Source organism: Solea solea, chromosome 16 (genome assembly GCF_958295425.1).
Source record: "Solea solea chromosome 16, fSolSol10.1, whole genome shotgun sequence".
NCBI lineage: Eukaryota > Metazoa > Chordata > Actinopteri > Pleuronectiformes > Soleidae > Solea > Solea solea.
The window spans coordinates 7498596-7517314 of record NC_081149.1 but is presented as its reverse complement, the minus strand read 5'-3'; the positions used below and the strand labels follow the sequence as shown (position 1 = coordinate 7517314).

The window sequence follows — 18719 nt, the reverse complement described above, 5'->3', positions numbered from 1 at the left end:
TGAACATCAGTTGGATTTCAAACATTATTTTTGGTCATGCAAACTTTCTGAATAAGATAACGTTACTGACTACAAAAATGATTAATTAATGTTACCTTCTACTTTGGGGGTGTAGTGGTTAGCACTCTCGCCTTGCAGCGAGAAGACCTGGGTTCGAGCCCCGGTTGGAACAAGGGTCTGCATGGAGTTTGCATGTTCTCCCCGTGTTTGCGTGGGTTCTCTCCGGGTTCTCCGGCTTCCTCCCACAGTCCAAAAACATGCAATGTGGGGATAGGTAAATTGGACACTCTAAATTGAACATAGGAGTGAGTGTGAGAGTGAATGGTTGTTGGCACAGCACCCCCCGCGACCCTCTGGCAGAGGATAAAGCGGTAGATGATGACTGACTGACCTTCTACTTTGTAGATGCATAGCCCGACTGATGCAGCTGTCCCCCTAAGTGCGTCTCCACCTCTGGAAAAACACCCGCTTTTCCACAAATACTGTAGTGTACTGCAATTTAAAACACTAGCATACTGTTTTGGGTCTTTGTGCTGTCGATTCAAATTGACCAGACCACAATGCATTGCAAACTACAGTACATAACCGTATTACATGAATACAGTAGGTTAGTGCTGAAAATTGGCTGTAAATTAACAGCAATTGCTTACAGTGTGCCTCCAGGAACAAGCTCAATCCCTTTCTTCTATAAGGTTCAGTTAAATCACATTCTTAATGATAATTATTTCACATGAACAGGGACTTGAACCCTGGACCCTCAGATTAATAGTCTATCCAGGCTTCGCTAACAAAGAAATATGCTCAAAAAAACCTTGTTGAAAGAAGTAAAAATAAAAACAGATTTAGTTTTTATACAATTTGAAAATCATGTAATTTAATAGCTGTAAATATTCAGCATAATTTCCCCATTGTGGGACTAAAAAAAGGATGATCTTATCGTGTCTTAAATATTATTATTTAAGTTTTGTGTATAATAAATTTATTGCAATGGAAGCACATAATTTGATGACATTTTATGGAAATGTAGGTCATACAAAAAAAAGAAAATGTTCATATTCAAATAAAAATATAAAAAGTAACCTTACCATAAAGGAGAGTATTGACATTTAAGGTTTTTACACTCTGTGGGTGCTTTTTCCAGTTTAATTTCAATGTTTTTTTCATTGAAATTTATAGAAATAGAAAAATATATATTTATAAACACCACTTAAAAGAGAAACAAGAGAAAGAAAAAAATAACAATACGGAATGAGGAGGTCAGTGAGTGGAAGAATTTTAGTTTATTTATATTTTACCTTATATATTTAGTGCATTTTTGCTGTTTGGATCACCCACTAAAATACAATGACAATAACAATAACAAAACAATGATAATATTCAAGATTATTTGATTGTCATTATCAGTGATGCCTCAACTTTACATAGTGGTGTGAGGGGTAGAAAATAAAGTTATACAGAGAAAGTATGTACAAAAAAATAGAAACAGGTATATAAAAAAGAACTTCCAAAAAAAACCAAGTAATGAATATAAACATTGGATAGTAAATTAAAAATAAAGTAAAAGTAGCTGGTACAAGCTTAAAGGCAGTTGAATGAGAATAGTATTATATTTATTTATTTTAGTTTCATATTAAACAAAAACTATTTAAAAAATAATAAATAAAGAGTATGTGTTGATTTAGAGGGCGAGAGCGCATCAAGTTGGAGTCCCTAGTTTTCGCTTCGGCAGCGCCCCCTGCTCCTTTGTTCCGCCCCTACATCGCGCTGGCGGACGTGCACGCACGCAAGCAACAGATCCGAGCGCATGCGCAATTCATTGTTTTGACTGAAAATGCCGTCGGTTTCGAAAACGGCGGCCAATGCGTCTCCTCAAACCGAGAAACCTACCCACTATACGTGAGTAAAAGCCTTTCTCGCACACACGGCCGAATCACTCGCTGTCGAGGAAAACGCTCCTTGCACGTGCAGTAGCGCGCGTTTGCATTTTCGCCTCGCTCCTCAAACTCCTGCGTGCGCGTTAGAAAAAAAAACATGGTGCTTTTCCTGGCTTTGTGACTGCCTTAACGTTACAGAGCAAACAGTGGCTGCACACTGACGACACCAGCGCTAATGTGGGAAACACGCAGCCGACAGTCGTTAGCGGAAACCCCCCGCAAGTGTTTCACGCAGTTCGGGGCTTGTTTTGAACCGTCACTTGAGCATTGCGCGGTTTGCTAAATGATTAGCCAGGAACTCGCTAACCAGCCTGCTTGTAAATAGCTCGGCCTTATTTTGAGTTCCCCCTTACTACGCACATAAATACGCGTACGCTCACGGGCTTCCAATCGGCACTACGTCACAATACTTGCGTAGTTCGCTGTCGGAATAGCGAGCTAACGCCAGTGACCCAAAAATAAAGAAAAGCCTCAGCCACTAGCAACAGAACACGACACGAAACATTTTCCTTTTCCCCCCTTTCCCCCCCCCCTTGCTCGGTTAATGTTCGCAGTAAGAACTCGGTTGTTGACGCCATGTTTGTGCTTTTGCGTGGCTTTGTTTCAGGTACTTGAAGGAGTTCAGGACAGAGCAGTGCCCGTTGTTCCTTCAGCACAAGTGTACGCAGCACAGACCCTTTACGTGCTTTCACTGGCATTTCCTCAACCAGCGGCGGAGGCGACCCATCAGGAGGCGAGACGGGACCTTTAACTACAGCCCGGACGTCTACTGCACCAAATACGACGAGACCACAGGCATCTGCCCCGATGGAGACGAGTAAGTGCCGCCGCCGCCACTCACTGTCACCCTCCCCGCTGCATGGGAATGTCTGCATGGGAATGTCGCTGACTATTCAGATTATGTTGTTTATGCACAACATGCTCGTGGGATTTTACTCTCACATTCCTCTTCACACCTGAAATCTGATGTTATAAACTGGTCAAGTTGTGTATTGAGGTTAGAATACTCCTTAGAATACTACTACTTTTTTAATTTGGACATTATTCAGACTGGATTTTGGCATAATTTGCTAATTGAGTATTTTATTTGCATTCAAATTTACTTGTTAAAGAGCAGGTGTTATAAGGTGTTATATATACACAGTGTGACTAATGCTCCATGTCTTAATCTTTGTGGTGTGAGTATAATCTTATTCAGATTAAGTGAATCACAAATCCAGTTTACAGTTTTATAATTATGAAAACGTAGAGGATATTATAATATGAACACACCACATGCATTCCGTTTTATTCAGATTAAATTAATCAGAACATGCAGTTTACATAGTAAAGAACACAGTCTTATTATTATGAGAACTTTAAAAGGATTTCATAATCTCATTAAGATGAATACATGTCTCTGAACACTCCATTTATCTTCATTCAGATTATTTCTCATTGTGCATTTATTCAGATTAAGTTAATCAGAACATGTTGTTTACATAGTACAGAACACAGTCTTATTATTATGAGAACTTTAAAAGGATGTCATAATCTCATTAAGATGAATACATGTCTCTGAACACTCCATTTATCTTCAATCAGATTATTGCATATTCTGAGTGTACACTTATTCAGATTAGGTTAATCAGAACATGCTGTTTCCTTGTAACAGAACACAGTCCGGTTTCAGGAAAAGTGAAAGTATATTATAAAGGATGTTATAATGTGATTGACATGCATGTCACTGAACACTCCACATATCTTCAGTCTGATTATTGCTTATTCTGAGTGTAATCTTATTCAGAATAAGTTAATCAGAACATGATGTTTACATGGTGGTGTCATATAGTCCTGGTTACTTGTAAGAGAACACAGTCTCAGCTCATTATTATAAGAACTTTAAAAACATGATATCATCTGATTTAGATGAATACATGTCTCTGAACATTCCTCACATCTTCATTCTGATTATTGCTTTTCTGAGTGTAACCTTATTCAGATAAAGGTAATCAGAACATGCTGTTTATGGTGGTGTCATATAGTCCTGTTGTCACAGAACACAGTCTCATTATTATGAAAAAAAGGGTGATATAATCTGATTGAGATGAATACGTCTGTGTCTCTGAACACTTCACACATCTTCAAACTGACTATTGCTCAGATTAAGTTAATTAGGACATGCTGTTTGATGATGTAGCGACTAGTGTTTTATAATGTGATTAACATCAGACTACTGAATTTACTGTCCCAACTATTCAGATTAGGACGTTTGATAGCGTTCCATTTATTATTCCCGTCTTTAATGCTACAGATCGTAGTCTGATTATGACTTGTGTGTACGTCCTGTTCACTGCTGTGACATGTCGCATTGTAATCTGATTACGCCTCATACATATTGGTGGGTAATTACTGTCTTTGTGTCACAAATGTATGACTGAACAGGCTCAACTCGTTTGTATTCAAATTAGGCTAATGTTGACTGGTTGGCTCCAGCCTCCAGCGTTATATTTATGACTGTTGCTTTTTTTTTATTTCCTTTGTTCTTCAGCTAAAATGGCAACATGTGATTTGATGTAACGTCTGATGCAAAGTTTCATTTTGAAGCTTCATCTCAGGAGAGAAAGAAAACAATATAATGAGTGATTCAAGTCTTTTAATTTGTAGTAATTAAAGACAGTTGCCTCATTGTGTGAGCAGGGATTTAATTAAAGTAAACAGTCTAACATTTAATTGGGCCTCACATAGAAGTATAAATAATACAAATAAAAAAAAAACACCATAGCAATCCTTACAATTCCTCCTTTGCCAATGGAAGCTATTTCTGTATGACCTTATGTGTTGCTATAGCAACTGTTGCTACTCAAGAAAGGAGAATATTGCTGTATTCAGACGGGCTTTTTTGGAAGTGCATTTCTTGAGGCATGGCTGACTCTCAGTGGAATATCATTCCTGATTAAAAATGTATGCAACTTAGAAATTACATCCTCGTAGGGTAATTTATAATCCTTTCTGGGTCATGATAGAAAAACAACTGCTTGTTTATGCGCCTTTTTACATTTATATAAACCTTGAATTGAAAGATCTTTCTGTTGTTTTGATATATTTGATGATCAAAATAAACGTTTGCTTCATTTTAGCTGTCCTTATTTACACCGGACCACTGGTGACACAGAGCGCAAGTACCATCTACGCTATTACAAGACGGGCACTTGTATCCATGAGACGGATGCTCGAGGGCATTGTGTGAAGAACGGCCTCCACTGTGCGTTTGCTCACGGGCCGCATGACCTTCGACCTCCAGTCTATGATATCAGGTGACAAACTCAGGGAAAACTTGTCGTCTTCTTGAAAAAAGCAGATACTAGATTTAAAGCAACATTTAGGAGTTCAAAATTCAGGAGTGATAAACATCAGTTTCTGCTGTGCATAATTTGGAGTTACGTGATCTTAAACTAAAGGTTGATTAACATTTTGGTCTCTTCCATGGCTGCCAGTGGGGCTGAACAATTAATTGAAATTTTATCGAAATAGCGCAAGGTGCAATATTTCTTAAAGAGAACATTTTTTTCTCAGAACTCTGTTCTCAGTGGTCATTTTTTAAATATGTTTTTTTGCGAATTAAAATGAGAATAATGATGTAAAAATGTCCATCCCTTCTGATACACGAATCAAAATGCTAATCGCAATTAGATGTATTTATTTTAAAATTGTTCCGCCTCCGTCTAGAGCTTTAACGACCAACGATGTCATCTACTTTGATTATTGATTACCTGTTGGTTTGAGTGTTTTATTCAGTAATTAAAACAGGTTTTCAGCTTCTTAAATGTGAATATTTTCTGGTTTCTTTGCTCCACGTAACAAAGAAACCATCAAAAATGAATCATTTTGGTTTGTGGACAAAACAAGACATTTGAGAATATCATCATTTCCAGGTTTGGTAAACACAGATCAACAGTTTTCCAACATTACCAGAAAACAATTGACGGATTAATCAATTATGAAAAGAGTCATTAGTTGCGGCGCTAATACCCACTGATTTCAGCCCACGGAATCGACCAAATTGAGTGATCATTTTGACATTTATTTCATATATTTAGCTGAGAAACTGCTGTTCATTCATGAAATAAGGTTGTAGCATTAGCGAGAGGTTAACAAAATAATTTGTTCCTGTGAAATCTAATCTTTTTGTTGCTGAACCGAGCTTAAAAAAATAACGATAATTTTTCTGCACACAGAGAAATTCAAGCACAAGAAGCTCTTCAGAATGGTCAGCTCGGCTCTGGGGAAGGAATCCCAGATTTGCAGCCTGGTGTTTTAGCCAGCCAAGCTATGATTGAGAAAACTCTGACTGAAGACCCTCGGTGGCAAGGTGAGAAAAAACCCCGTCTTCAATCCACAACTCATTACAAAGGAGTAAACCTCTTCTTTTCAGCAAAATGAAATGAAAAAATGTCTCTTTTTTTTTCTTTTACAGATACCAACTTTGTTTTAGCCAATTATAAAACAGACCAGTGTACTAAGCCCCCACGACTATGCAGACAGGGTTATGCCTGCCCACACTACCACAACAGTAGAGACCGAAGACGAAATCCACGAAAGTTCAAATATAGGTAAGATGTCACTCGGTTTAAGTTTAAAAAAAAAAAACACGAATGGGTTTTGATTGGTGTAGTAGCCGCACGTTGACCGTTGTGGTTGAAACACCGCTGCAGGTCGACTCCTTGCCCGAATGTGAAACACGGGGACGAATGGGGCGAGCCGTCCAAGTGCGACAGTGGAGACAGTTGCCAGTATTGTCACTCTCGCACTGAACAGCAGTTTCACCCAGAGGTGAGAAAATTAAAGGCTCGTCACATTCAACATTTGTTCCAGTTGTTGTTTTACAACGTTTTTCTGTAAATCTGTACATATTAGTTTTTTAAGGGTTGAATTTGTGTCTTCATGGCTTGCTTTTTGTTTTGTTTCTTTAAGATCTACAAATCTACCAAATGCAATGATATGAGGCAAACTGGATACTGTCCACGAGGACCATTTTGTGCATTCGCACATGTAGAAAGTAAGTAAAAAGCCTGTGTAACACTGACAGTTTACATCCATACCACTAAGTTTACTTTTTAAAACATAACAGTAAATGTTTCAGAATGTTCTCAGAATCAGAAGTAGGGCCGCACTGATTCATTGATTATTAATCGATTACGTCAACTACTTTGACAATCGATTTGAACGGTTTGAGGGTCAGCTTCTTAAATGGGAATATTTGCTGGTTTCTTTGCTTCATATAACAAAAAATCATTACATTTTGGTTTGAGGACCAAAAAATACTTTTGAGAACATCATTTTCAGATTTTTGAAACACTGATCAATGTTTTTCATTATTTTCTAACGTTCTGTGGACCAAATAAGTACGAGTTGAATAAGATTAATCAAGAAAACAAACAATTATGAAAAGAATCGTTATTTGCAGCCCTAATCAGAGGTAATCTGCATCCATAGTATCTCACCTGAAAACATCACATCACATAATCATTGACATATTCATGTTGGTGTCCACATTCTCAGCTGTTGTTTTTTTACTTTAATAAAATACTATTTCTTTAAGAAAAAAAAGGGAACAGCAATTGTGGTGGTGGGGGGGGGGGGGGGGGGGAGGAGAGTAGGGACTTTTTTTTTCTTGCTCTGATGAGGAAGTGGAACTGAAATGACCAAGAAATGTTTTCACAGTTGATCATGGAGTAGTGACTGAAATGATAACATCATCATTTATTTACAAATGTGGTTCTGCCTGTTCAGACTAAAATAAAGCCCTGGAGTGTAAAAATGAAAATAGAGTCTGTAGTGTTACGAAACATAGAATCTTATCGTACCAAGGCTTGGTACCCTTTTATGTTTCTGATTAGACATATCTACTTTATACAGTTTTATAAAATACTAGATCTTTTTTCAACTTACTGGGGCACCTTTAGGTTCTTTTTTTAATACTGTATAGCCTTGTTTTCTACCAAGTGTTGCAGTGTGCAGCTCATCACGATGCTGTTTAGATCAGTACACTCTAATCTGACTGTGGTCCTGCTGCGGGCCGAGTTGGTTCGATGCGTAAATGATGTAGTTGTTTATGCAGCGGCGTCAGTTGCGTGAATACCGTAACGTCATAGAAGTAGAACATGACACAGTAACCAAAGGGTAAATATGGAGGATATCAAGCATTCTGTGTTTTTTTATTTCTTCACAGCATGTGGCAGTTTGTCTATCTGTGAGGAACATCTGTCTGTCTGTTAATCAGATAACTGTCCCAGTTTACTCAGGGCTGTGGCTGTCACTTTTTTTTTATTAGAAACTATTAATTCCAATTGTGGAATGTAAAGTTTATATTCAACTGTAATTATTGTAATACTTGTGCTGTGAGTGAGTTGTGTTAGGGGAACTCCGTAGTGTCTTGATAAACACTGACAAAAAAAAGCTGTAATTACTATAAACAAAACTTTGATTTGTAGGAGTCAGCCTGGAAATACAACTGAAACCAATATAATTGAGGGTCATTTTATCTAGATGTTCATTTTACAGCACAACAAAATAGTTTGATTTCAGTTATTGTCCGTGGTGTAAAGCGAGCGAAATGTTCAGCTCTGTTTCGGACGTTCGTGCTTCCTGGTTTTGTGTCTCAGTTTTCATTCCCATCCTTCCAGGAATTCCCTCCACAGAAGAGACCATGGGTTCGTTGTTGACAGCGATGCAGTCGAGCTCACAGTCCCAGCTGGGCTCTCAGCAGTATTCAGAGTGTCCAGTCGGTGAGTGGAGCAGTGGAGGAAACTCCACCATCAGCGCAACCAGTAGCAACGGACAAGTAGAAAGTGTAAGTTTCCCCCTCTCTTTGGATTTCTTAAAAAGAGGCTAAATAACACTTCCACATACGTTTACCCCCAGTCTTGTTTTCCTAACATTGATTTGTCATTATTACCATTTTCTTTCACTGTTTTTCATTGCATTACCACTGTTTTACACGAACAAGCAGTTCCTCAGCAGCTTACACGTTTTTTTATTGAGACCATGTGCCGTTTCTCTTTCTCAGGTTTCATGTTCTAATAGTTTAACTGTAACGCCAAGCTCAGGAAGCGACAGTTTATCCCCAGTGGGATCCATCAGCAGGCGCAAATCCTTAAAGGCGACATAGAATGCTTGTATCACACATATATGTTAGTTATGGAGGTCTACTTACATATATTAACTTGTTTTCATGATTAAAAACCTCCTAATCGCTGCAAACGAGCCGATCAAAATATCTCCTCGCTGACGCTCTCGTCAGCCGCGCTGTTTCAGACCAAACAGTTGCTGTGATTGGCCAGCCAACGAGAGCTTTCCTACTGTCCTGTGATTGGCCAGGTACCTGGAAGTGACGTAATAGATAGGCCAGCGCTCAGATACACAGCTCCCCCTCTGGCACGGTGGATGCTCTGCATCTCAGCAGCTACAACGAGACTAGTTCTTCTTCTTCTTCTGCGGTTGAATGTACGCAACCGGATGTGCCCGGACTAGTGCCCGCACCGGGAGGCGCTACGGTGGTGAGGATTTCTGATGACGACATCAAATTAAGGAAGTGTCGATCCGCTTCGCAGAGCCCAGGAAAACAATACAACACTATTTTCTCAGCAGTGGCTGAACTGTTTGTTCTGAAACTTTAGGGTTTCATAAACGAGGTAATGACGCAGATACACACAAAAACGCAGCGTTAATTGGAGCTTCCGGTCTATGTCACCTTCAACTAACAGTAGTTTATGTTCAGAGTCCACCACAGTGTCCAGTGTCTCATCTCTGACGTCTAACTATCCTAAAGCTCCCGGCTTTGAACGTGAGGATCAGGTACACACAGACTGCTCTCTTCAGCTTCAGGAAAAATACACACAGGGACTATGATTGATTTGTTTTTCATGCATTGTTTACCATGCCTTTTTTTTTTATTTAAGTCATTTTCCCAATGGCTTGTTGCTTGATCTTAATTTGCAGGTCATGTCATGTGTTGAATGTGTTGTCAAGAGACTCGTGCGTATCCGGAAAATAATAGTCTACATTCATTTGATTTGTATCGGTTACATTTTCTGAAAGCATAGGGAAAAGGAGGAAATGGTTGAAGTAATTGTTACCCTTATTGACGTTTACACGCAGGACATTTCTTTGCACTTTTAAGCCTCATCTTCTTCTCCTTTGGGGACTCGTTCCAGTTGTAGTCGGAAGTTGGAATTCCCTACTCGGAAAAACAGGGCAACCCTAATCAACCTTATCTTGGGGTTCCAAGTAGGGGTGGGTAGAAAAATCGATATGGTGAAATGTCGCAATATATCGCTTTTGAGACACCAAGTAATGTGTTTTTTTTTTTTTTTTTTTTTTTTTTTAAAAGCATATACATTTTTAACTACAAATAAACATTAAACATTTTGTGGATTAGCAAAAAAACAAAACAAACAATTGACGTTTCATTCCACTACATGGTGCCTACAAGTGCTCGCTCTCACTACAGCTGTTGTGTGAGTATATCGCAATGTATGATTTCGTAAACACGCAGTATATCGCAATATTGTGACCGTATCGTATTGTGGTGTCTCTGGCGATTCCCACCCCTAATTCTAAGATGGCTGCCACTCGTGGAAACAACTCTACTTTTACGGTTAATTGCAATTCTGTCATATTTATTTCACATTTAATCCATGAACATGTTTTTTTCATAATCTTTCTTGAGTAATCGTTTTACTAAACAATTATTGTTTCCCATATCAAGTTATGACGACATTATTAAATGTTTTCCCACAATTTTTCAGTTTTTAATTATCTCTATGTTATATGGAGCCCAGAACCCAGAAAATATACACACATTTAACCAGAGAGCTTGTTTTAATTGTTTAAAAAACACTCAAACCGATTAATTGTCTATAAATCATTGCAGACCTGCAATTGTCAGATGATTAAAGGTAGATTTTCGGTCCTGAAATGAGAATTAAAGAAACCAGTTCTGGTTTCAAACGTCTTTATGGTCAGAAAACAACACTTTATACATTTAAACATATATTATCAATACAAATTCTATCATTTTTATTGTCTCTGAATTTTAGCCAGCCCTACACATACTTATTAGAAACACAAAAGTTGATACCAGGGTGATGTGATTGTTTTAAAAACAAACAGTCCTCCAATCAGACAAAAAAACTAAACAGCCACTTGTGTTTGACGCTCCGCATTTTAATTCCCCTTTCTAGTTTTCTGTCGCTGCTTCTTGGTGTTGTTGTGATTACAGCAGGAGGCTGCCCACTCGTCTGTTTCCACCGCTCAAAGCAAAGAAACTGTAATCAAACACTCGACTCTGCCTCATGTCGCTCTATGAATGACTACAAAATCCCCTCGCACCACCTCCGTCGATGATTGCGTGTTATTCGGCGGTTAAACCACATTAAGTGGTATGATAAAAGCGAGTGAATCAGCAGCTGCTCAGGAGCCTGTCACCACATCACAGCTTAAGAGAGAGAAAAATTTAATTAAACTGCATGGATGTGAAATTAACATTCATGTTTAACTGTTTCCATCTGTTTCTTTTTATTCATTTTTTTAGATTAAGAATAAGCTGGATCACAAAATGATGGACCAAGAAAAACAGGTCAGTATTTTCAATGAGTTTCTTTTTGATGATCATACTTGGTTTGACCATGATTCTCAAACTGTGGTACACGAGCTACCTCTGGTGGTAAATCAGAAATACTGTTCTACTGTATAAACAGGGAGTGTGATTGGAGTGGAGATGAGGAAATCTGACCAGATTGTGTAGAAAATGGAACAAATAACAAAAGAAGAATACATTAAATAATAATAATTAGTCTAGAGCTGAAACGATTAATCGATTATTAATCGATTACTTAATTAATCGACAACTATTTCGATAATCGATTAATTGGTTTGAAGCTTTTTTCATGATTAAGACAAGATTTCCGATTGTTTAAGCTTCTTAAATGTGAATACTTTCTTAATTTCTTTGCTCTGGATAACAAAGAAATCATTAAAAGTGAATCAAAACAAGACATTTGAGAACATCATCATTTCCAGGTTTGACGAACACCGATCAACATTTTTTAAGGTTTTCTGATTATGAACGATTAATCGAGAAAATAATCGACAGATTAATCAATTATGAAAATAATCTTAATCTAATTTCACTCTACCAGTGTGCGAAGCATATGTGAGGAGGCGGCATCCAACGATTATTCTCATAATCCATTAATCTCGATTGTTTTCTGGATTAATCGAGTACTTGTTTGATCTGTAAAAAGTTGACAAATGTTGATCTGTGTGATCTGGAAATGTTGATGTTCTTAAATGTCTTCTTTTCTCCACAAACCAAGTTTTATTGATTTCTTTGTTGCATGGAGCAAAGAAACCAGAAAATATTCACATTTAAGAAGCTGAAAAATCCGAAAAAAAATTTAAATATTGCAAAAACACACAAAAGCTCAATATGTTGGTGGTACTTGGTATAAAAACTCAAAACAAAACGATAATTAACAACAAATACCTCCTCTGCTCTCCCTTTCAGACACAAAATACTGTATTCTCTGCGGTGAACCCTTTAGCGTCCAGCTTTACCTCCAGTATAACGTCCAGCTTGGCCTCAAGTATTGGCTCCGACAGCTCGTCACCCACCACCTTATCAACGATGAATGCAAAAGCCACTCCTTTCTATCCCGGGAGCAACACGGTGGAGTCTGTCATAGGTAAGTGTCACATTAAGACGCCGGTAAACGGATTAAACCCACTGCTCCCTTCTGGGTTTTGTCAAATGTCAGACAGGACGCATTTTGCTCTTCCCTCAGGTTCTGCTCTGGACCTCAACTTCAGTGACATTAATGTGGCGTCTCTGGACAAGGAGTTCGAGGAGCAGGACCACAGTGTTGGGTTGACAAGTAAGGAACTGTAGTTTGTTACCGTTTTCATTTTATTATGAATCACAAGCTGTGCATCATTCATTCTTTCCATATTCAACTGAGAATCTAAAAAGTGCAGAGGAAGTTGAAGTTATTAGGGCCCGAGCATGAATGCTAGGCGCCGAAACAAACCTATTGTTATCCTTCAGATTATTATAATAATATCCGTGGCTTTACGGTAGTTGTTGAGGGGGTTAACATGCATAAAAACTCTTGAAACTTTGTACGGGGGTCAAATCTGGTGAAAACGCATAGTGCTCGGACCTGTGCATTGCACCAGGCCTCTATAGACGAAACCTGGATTTATCGAGCCAAGATTACATTGCACCGAATTTCACAAAACTCGGTGGGAGCTTGTAATAGCCCAATACGAACAGAAAAGTCAATTGGGACCATGGCCTCAACTCAACAGGAAGTCGGCCATCTTGGCGATTTGCGCACTCTGTAAATGCTAGAACTAGACAATTTGTACTAGTTCTTCTTTTTGAAAAAAAGCGTGGGAAAACTGGAAGTGGCAGGGGCTAACAAAAATGAAAAAAATGCTTTTATCAGGTGATTTTTTTGTCTTTCACGTACATGAATGAACGTTGGTACACGCGGTAATCATGTCAGGACACTCAATAAAATAATGAGGGCTTTCGTACCGATGGTATTTGTAGAAACTTGTCCTAGAGCTTTAGTGTGATCATCTTTTGATTTAAAATCTTAAAAGAAGTTTTAAAAAAAACTTTTGTAATGTAATACAGGTTTTCTACTGCCTAATTTGCCAAACACACAAAAACGTTTTTGAGCACAAAATCTAAAGTATTAGTAATTAAATAGTAATTAAATAAAATTCTTCTCTTTTAGATTCTTATTTAAATATTGACAGAACAAATGACACACAGATTAATCACAAAGTCTTTGATTTGTGTGATTTAGTATCAATTTTGTTCATTTTCAGATTAAATTTAAGGGGAAATGCTCAGGTGTTTTATGAATGATAATCATTATTATTGTCGACTTTGTGAAATATTGGCAGCAGTGCTCAGTTATCACGGCTGAATAAAAGCAGCTATTTGTTTATCATTGGTTATTTTAAAACTGTTGTTTTAAATATGGCAGCCATCACCTGCATCTGTCTGAGCTGCCCATGGGTAATGGTGTGTATTTAATGATGAATCTTACAATTTCATGAATTGATTTCAGGTCATAAAGGTTGATTTTAAACAGAACATGTATTTCATTTAGCTTAAACAACTTCACCAGAATGTGCTTGTAAGCTCATTTCTGAATGCACTGCAGCGATTTCCTCCTGTCGGAGACAAACTTCTCCCACGGGAGACGCATTAAGAGACTTTGACTTTGTAACAGCAGTGTTCTCCTCGTGCCGACAGGTCACAGAGTTCTCGTCGGCTCAGCCCCCGTTAACATTCCCGGCTCTCTGGCACGGTCGTCCTCTTTCAATTCCTCGTCATCGCTCTCCACCTCCCCGCTGAGCTCGCTCTCCCAGTCGCTGTCACAGTCCCTCCTGTCTGCGGCGGTATCGCAGCAGAATCAACCTTCAAATATGTTGGCCAAACAAGAGCACGGCCTCCTGGGAACGACCACCTCCTCTTCCCAGAACTCTTTAGGTGAGCTGATAGCATCAGAGGGAAAGCATGTGACTTTGGATTTCAATCTCATACTCCTCCACTGCACCTTTGACTTACTATACAGTTACTGCACCAAGTCGTTTGCACTTCCTTTGATTCTTGTTGTCATTCTAAGTCTAGTTTCCTGTTTATTCGAAGTATGGCTGATTGTATCTTAAAAAACAAAACATTAAATCACTGCTAAAATAAGCACAATGAAGGGTTAGGGATGGCTCGATTCTGATACCAGTGCCAATATCACCACCTCAAGCAGTCAAAACCCCTCTTGACGAAGATTAATCGTCTTTCCTGTGTCTTTTCAGGCTTAAATGGAGGAGCCAGCAGCATTTGGGACTTTGTTAGTGGCAGCTTTTCGCCGAGTCCATCTCCAGTTTTCAGCAGCCTGACCTCCACAAGCAGCGGCGCTGATCTGACGCGACTTTTTAGAGAGCTGGACGAGGCCAAGAGGAAGATCAAGCAATGGGAGGAGGCCTGGCATCAGGTCAAACAGGTCAGTGTTTAACACCAACTCTCACTGAAGTGTATGTTAAGGGTACGATTTGACTTATTTGATTCTTCACTAAATACTGTGTGTACTCACTGTGTCAAAAAATACACTGGATCAAATGCATTTTTACTTATAAAAAAAGGGAGGCAGGCAAATAGTCAAATAACCCTATCATTATCCTACTGATAGGGTAATAATAATAATAGAAATAATATAATTATCCGAAAAGACTCATTTTTGCACCTAGGGCTGCAACTTTCTCGATTTTCTGGATTAATTTGAGTCCATAAAATGTCAGAAAGCATGTTGTAATTATTGAAAACTCAACACTCAATTAATTAATTATTAATTATTAATCATTGCAGCCCTGTTTGCACCTCTAAACCCAGAAACGGAGTTGGTTTTAAGACTTATATCTGCAGTACACCCCACAGCCACATGAGGGAGCATGCTCCCTTTCTATTAGTTAGTCCTGGTTTCTGCCTGTGTTGGTCTCTCTCCTCTTACTGCGTAAACAAAATCACATATTCTGTGGATAATTTCAGCTAAATTCATTTATTTGGTCTCGTATAGTAAGTGTTTGTGTATTTGTATTTTGATGCAAGTTTTCATCAAACTTCAGGTGTCAGAAATGGCAATAAACACAGTCAGAAACATTATAAAATGTCAAATTTGCTTGACTTGACAGCTAAAAAAACAATTTTCGGCGGGGTTTGATTCTTGTGTCATTATGTGACGACACTCTCTGACCAATCAGTGGCCGACACCGAGTGTGTTGACGTCACATTTTAGTATCAGCTCAGCTCGCTTAGAAAACAAAAAACTAAAATCTTGAACTGTACAATGCAAAAGCGACATTACTGACAGCGATTGACGAGTTTCATTCATTGACCCTAAGACTCTGTCTTTCTTGCAGGCGTGTGAAGCATGTCAGAAAGAAGCCCGCGAGGCGAAGGAGCAAGCGAAAACGGCCGAGGCGGAGCGGCAGCTGGCGGAGCAGAAATGGGAGGAGACGGAGCGCAAGCTGAAAGAGCTCCAAGGAGACTTTGAAGTGCTCTGCCGCTCCCCGGGAACACCGCTCCTGCGCAGCTATGGCGAGCTGGAGCAGCTCCCCTTGTCCAAGCTCCACTCCATCCAGAGTCAGCTGCGTAATGACCTAGACCTTATAGACGGGGTAAGAAAGACGAGATCATACAACGCATTTTCATTCGTAGCCTCGCCGTAGTCTTTTTTTTTTTCTTCTTTTTTTTCTTTTTCTTTAAACAGACTCATCATCACGCATGCTTTTGTTTTGAAAAAGTCAGCATGAAGTGCATTTTTCCTTTAAAGCTCCGGCTGATATTCGCTCTTTTTCTTCCCCCCCAACAGGTAATATATCAGCTTCAGTCAAAGAAATGTATAGTTTGCCAAAAGCATGATCGTTGCATTGTTCTGCAGCCTTGCCAACATTATGTGTTCTGTGAGACGTGTGCACCTAGTAAAACAGAATGTCCTTACTGTAGAACGAAAATACTCAAGTGGTGATGTAGAGAGTTTTCAGTGAATTGAGGTACTATTTAAAATGAATTAGCCCTTTGGTGAAACTACTTATGTATTACTAAGGTATTACAGTACACTTTCTAAATAGCAATGTCTGTTTTCATACAGTGATTTAATTCATTTAGAAACAAAATGATGTTTGACTGACGAGAGCATTGCAAACCGCGTCGTGTACGAGGGGATTCAATCATCGCTGCTTTTGCTCATTTTATCTACACGACCAGATCTCCGCAAAGAGCTGCGGAACCCAGATTAGAATATGAAATTTACCCTGTGGTGCCTAACCCTCAATTATGACTCAAGACAATAAAGAACGATTGATTTACACTGTGATGTAAAGACATTGTACTGACAAGAAATGCAAATATGCATTGTCCTTTTGATAAATTGCTATTTTTATGAAAAACAAAAGTAAAATTGCACTTAGTATAAGTTTAAAACTAAAAAGACATGAATGAGGCTGGGTCAGTTTCTTACCTTTCATGTTGAAGGTTTTTAGTGAATGTGTTCCAACTCGAGGGGGGTTTTGTGTATAAAGACTGGAAAACGTTGCTACTCTTAACATGAAAAGGAATATGTCAGTTTTAAAAAAGCATAGTTAACAAAAAAACGCCTCATGTCTGTCACATGTCACATCAATCTGAGAGTGGAAAATATTATTATTCAAATCAAACGTTTCTTCTCTGTTTGGTCGGTGGATCCATTTTACACAGTCAGGAGATCGTTATTTAAAATGGTAAAAGCACAGTTTTAATGGAAAATAAGTGGTGAGTTCAGCATTAATGGGCAAAACTCAAAGTGGATATTTTTCACTTTATTAAAAGAGGAATGTGACGTGTATTTACAACATTTTATAAAAGATTGGAGCTTCCAGGAACTGGCAGATTTTGTATTTGTAAGAGGTTTCCCGTTCATGTGCAGCAGTGTGGGGGAAAAATGTGTGAAAAGCAAATTCCCCCCGCGGCTTCTGTTGTTACTAAGCAACCAAAAATGTGGGAGCTGCCGAGATATTTGAAGTTGTTGCAGCTTCGTGGAATTTTAAACACATTCAAGCAAAGTCTAAAGTATTTACGCACACAAAAATCGAACTTGGCTGCACACAAACGGCCCCTTAATCTGCAGATTTGTTAATCAGCAGCAGTTAATGTCGGACATTTGTCACAGTTCCTCTTTAGCTGAAGCCGCCATTTGCTTCAAAGCCCCTCCAGATTTTTCCAAATGCCGCCAGTCAAGCATCATTATTTTTGACCAACTTTCTGAAGAAGTCTGATTTCTTATTAAAGCACTTTGTTGACCTGGGACTTAATTAAAGGGTATACAGTGCCTTGTGAAAGTATCCGGCCCCCTTGAACTTTTCAACCTTTTGCCACATTTGAGGCTTCAAACATAAAGATATAAAATTGAAATTTTTTGTCAAGAATCAACAACAAGTGGGACACAATTGTGAAGTGGAACCAAATTCATTGGATAATTTATACTTTTTTAACAAATAAAAAACTGAAAAGTGGGGCGTGCAATATTATTCGGCCCCTTTACTTTCAGTGCAGCAAACTCACTCCAGAAGTTCAGTGAGGATCTCTGAATTATCCAATGTTGTCCTAAATGACTGATGATGATAAATAGAATCCACCTGTGTGTAATCAGGTCTCTGTATAAATGCACCTGCTCTGTGATAGTCTCAGGATTCTGTTTAAAGCGCAGAGAGCATCATGAAGACCAAGGAACACACCAGGCAGGTCCGAGATACTGTTGTGGAGAAGTTTAAAGCTGGATTTGGATACAAAAAGATTTCCCAAGCTTTAAACATTGCAAGGAGCACTGTGCAAGCAATCATATTAAAATGGAAGGAGTATCAGACCACTGCAAATCTACCAAGACCCGGCCGTCCCTCCAAACTTTCATCTCGAACAAGGAGAAGACTGATCAGAGATGCAGCCAAGAGGCCCATGATCACTCTGGATGAACTGCAGAGATCTACAGCTGAGGTGGGAGAGTCTGTCCATAGGACAACAATCAGTCGTACACTGCACAAATCTGGCCTTTATGGAAGAGTGGCAAGAAGAAAGCCATTTCTCAAAGAAATCCATAAAAAGTCTCGTTCAATGTTTGCCACAAGCCACCTGGGAGACACACCAAACATGTGGAAGAAGGTGCTCTGGTCAGATGAAACCAAAATTGAACTTTTGGC

At 38.8% G+C, this 18719-nt stretch overlaps 1 protein-coding gene across 2 annotated transcripts; it reads left to right on the top strand.

Annotated features, from left to right (window-relative positions):
• Positions 1–1818: 1818 nt before the first annotated feature.
• On the top strand, positions 1819–16948 carry unkl (unk like zinc finger). 2 transcript variants are annotated; one of them, XM_058654437.1, is made up of 17 exons: positions 1819–1896; positions 2542–2751; positions 5054–5230; positions 6152–6285; positions 6391–6526; positions 6629–6746; positions 6888–6972; positions 8600–8766; positions 8983–9067; positions 9649–9770; positions 11509–11553; positions 12484–12661; positions 12761–12850; positions 14248–14484; positions 14808–14995; positions 15909–16166; positions 16361–16948. In XM_058654437.1, the coding sequence occupies exons 1-17, from the start codon at positions 1832–1834 to the stop codon at positions 16514–16516; spliced, it is 2451 nt and encodes an 816-aa protein (XP_058510420.1). In that variant the 5' UTR covers positions 1819–1831; the 3' UTR covers positions 16517–16948. The 2 variants fall into 2 exon arrangements, with proteins under 2 accessions (XP_058510420.1, XP_058510418.1); XM_058654435.1 differs by lacking the exons at positions 8983–9067; positions 9649–9770.
• Positions 16949–18719: the final 1771 nt, after the last annotated feature.

Bases quoted from the DNA above. Each gene is read 5' to 3' on its own strand.
- unkl (XM_058654437.1), top strand. From the start codon at position 1,832: ATGCCGTCGGTTTCGAAAACGGCGGCCAATGCGTCTCCTCAAACCGAG. The intron at 11,554-12,483 runs GTCAGTATTTTC...TCTCCCTTTCAG, and splicing joins TGATGGACCAAGAAAAACAG to ACACAAAATACTGTATTCTC. The intron at 12,851-14,247 runs GTAAGGAACTGT...TCGTGCCGACAG, and splicing joins CCACAGTGTTGGGTTGACAA to GTCACAGAGTTCTCGTCGGC.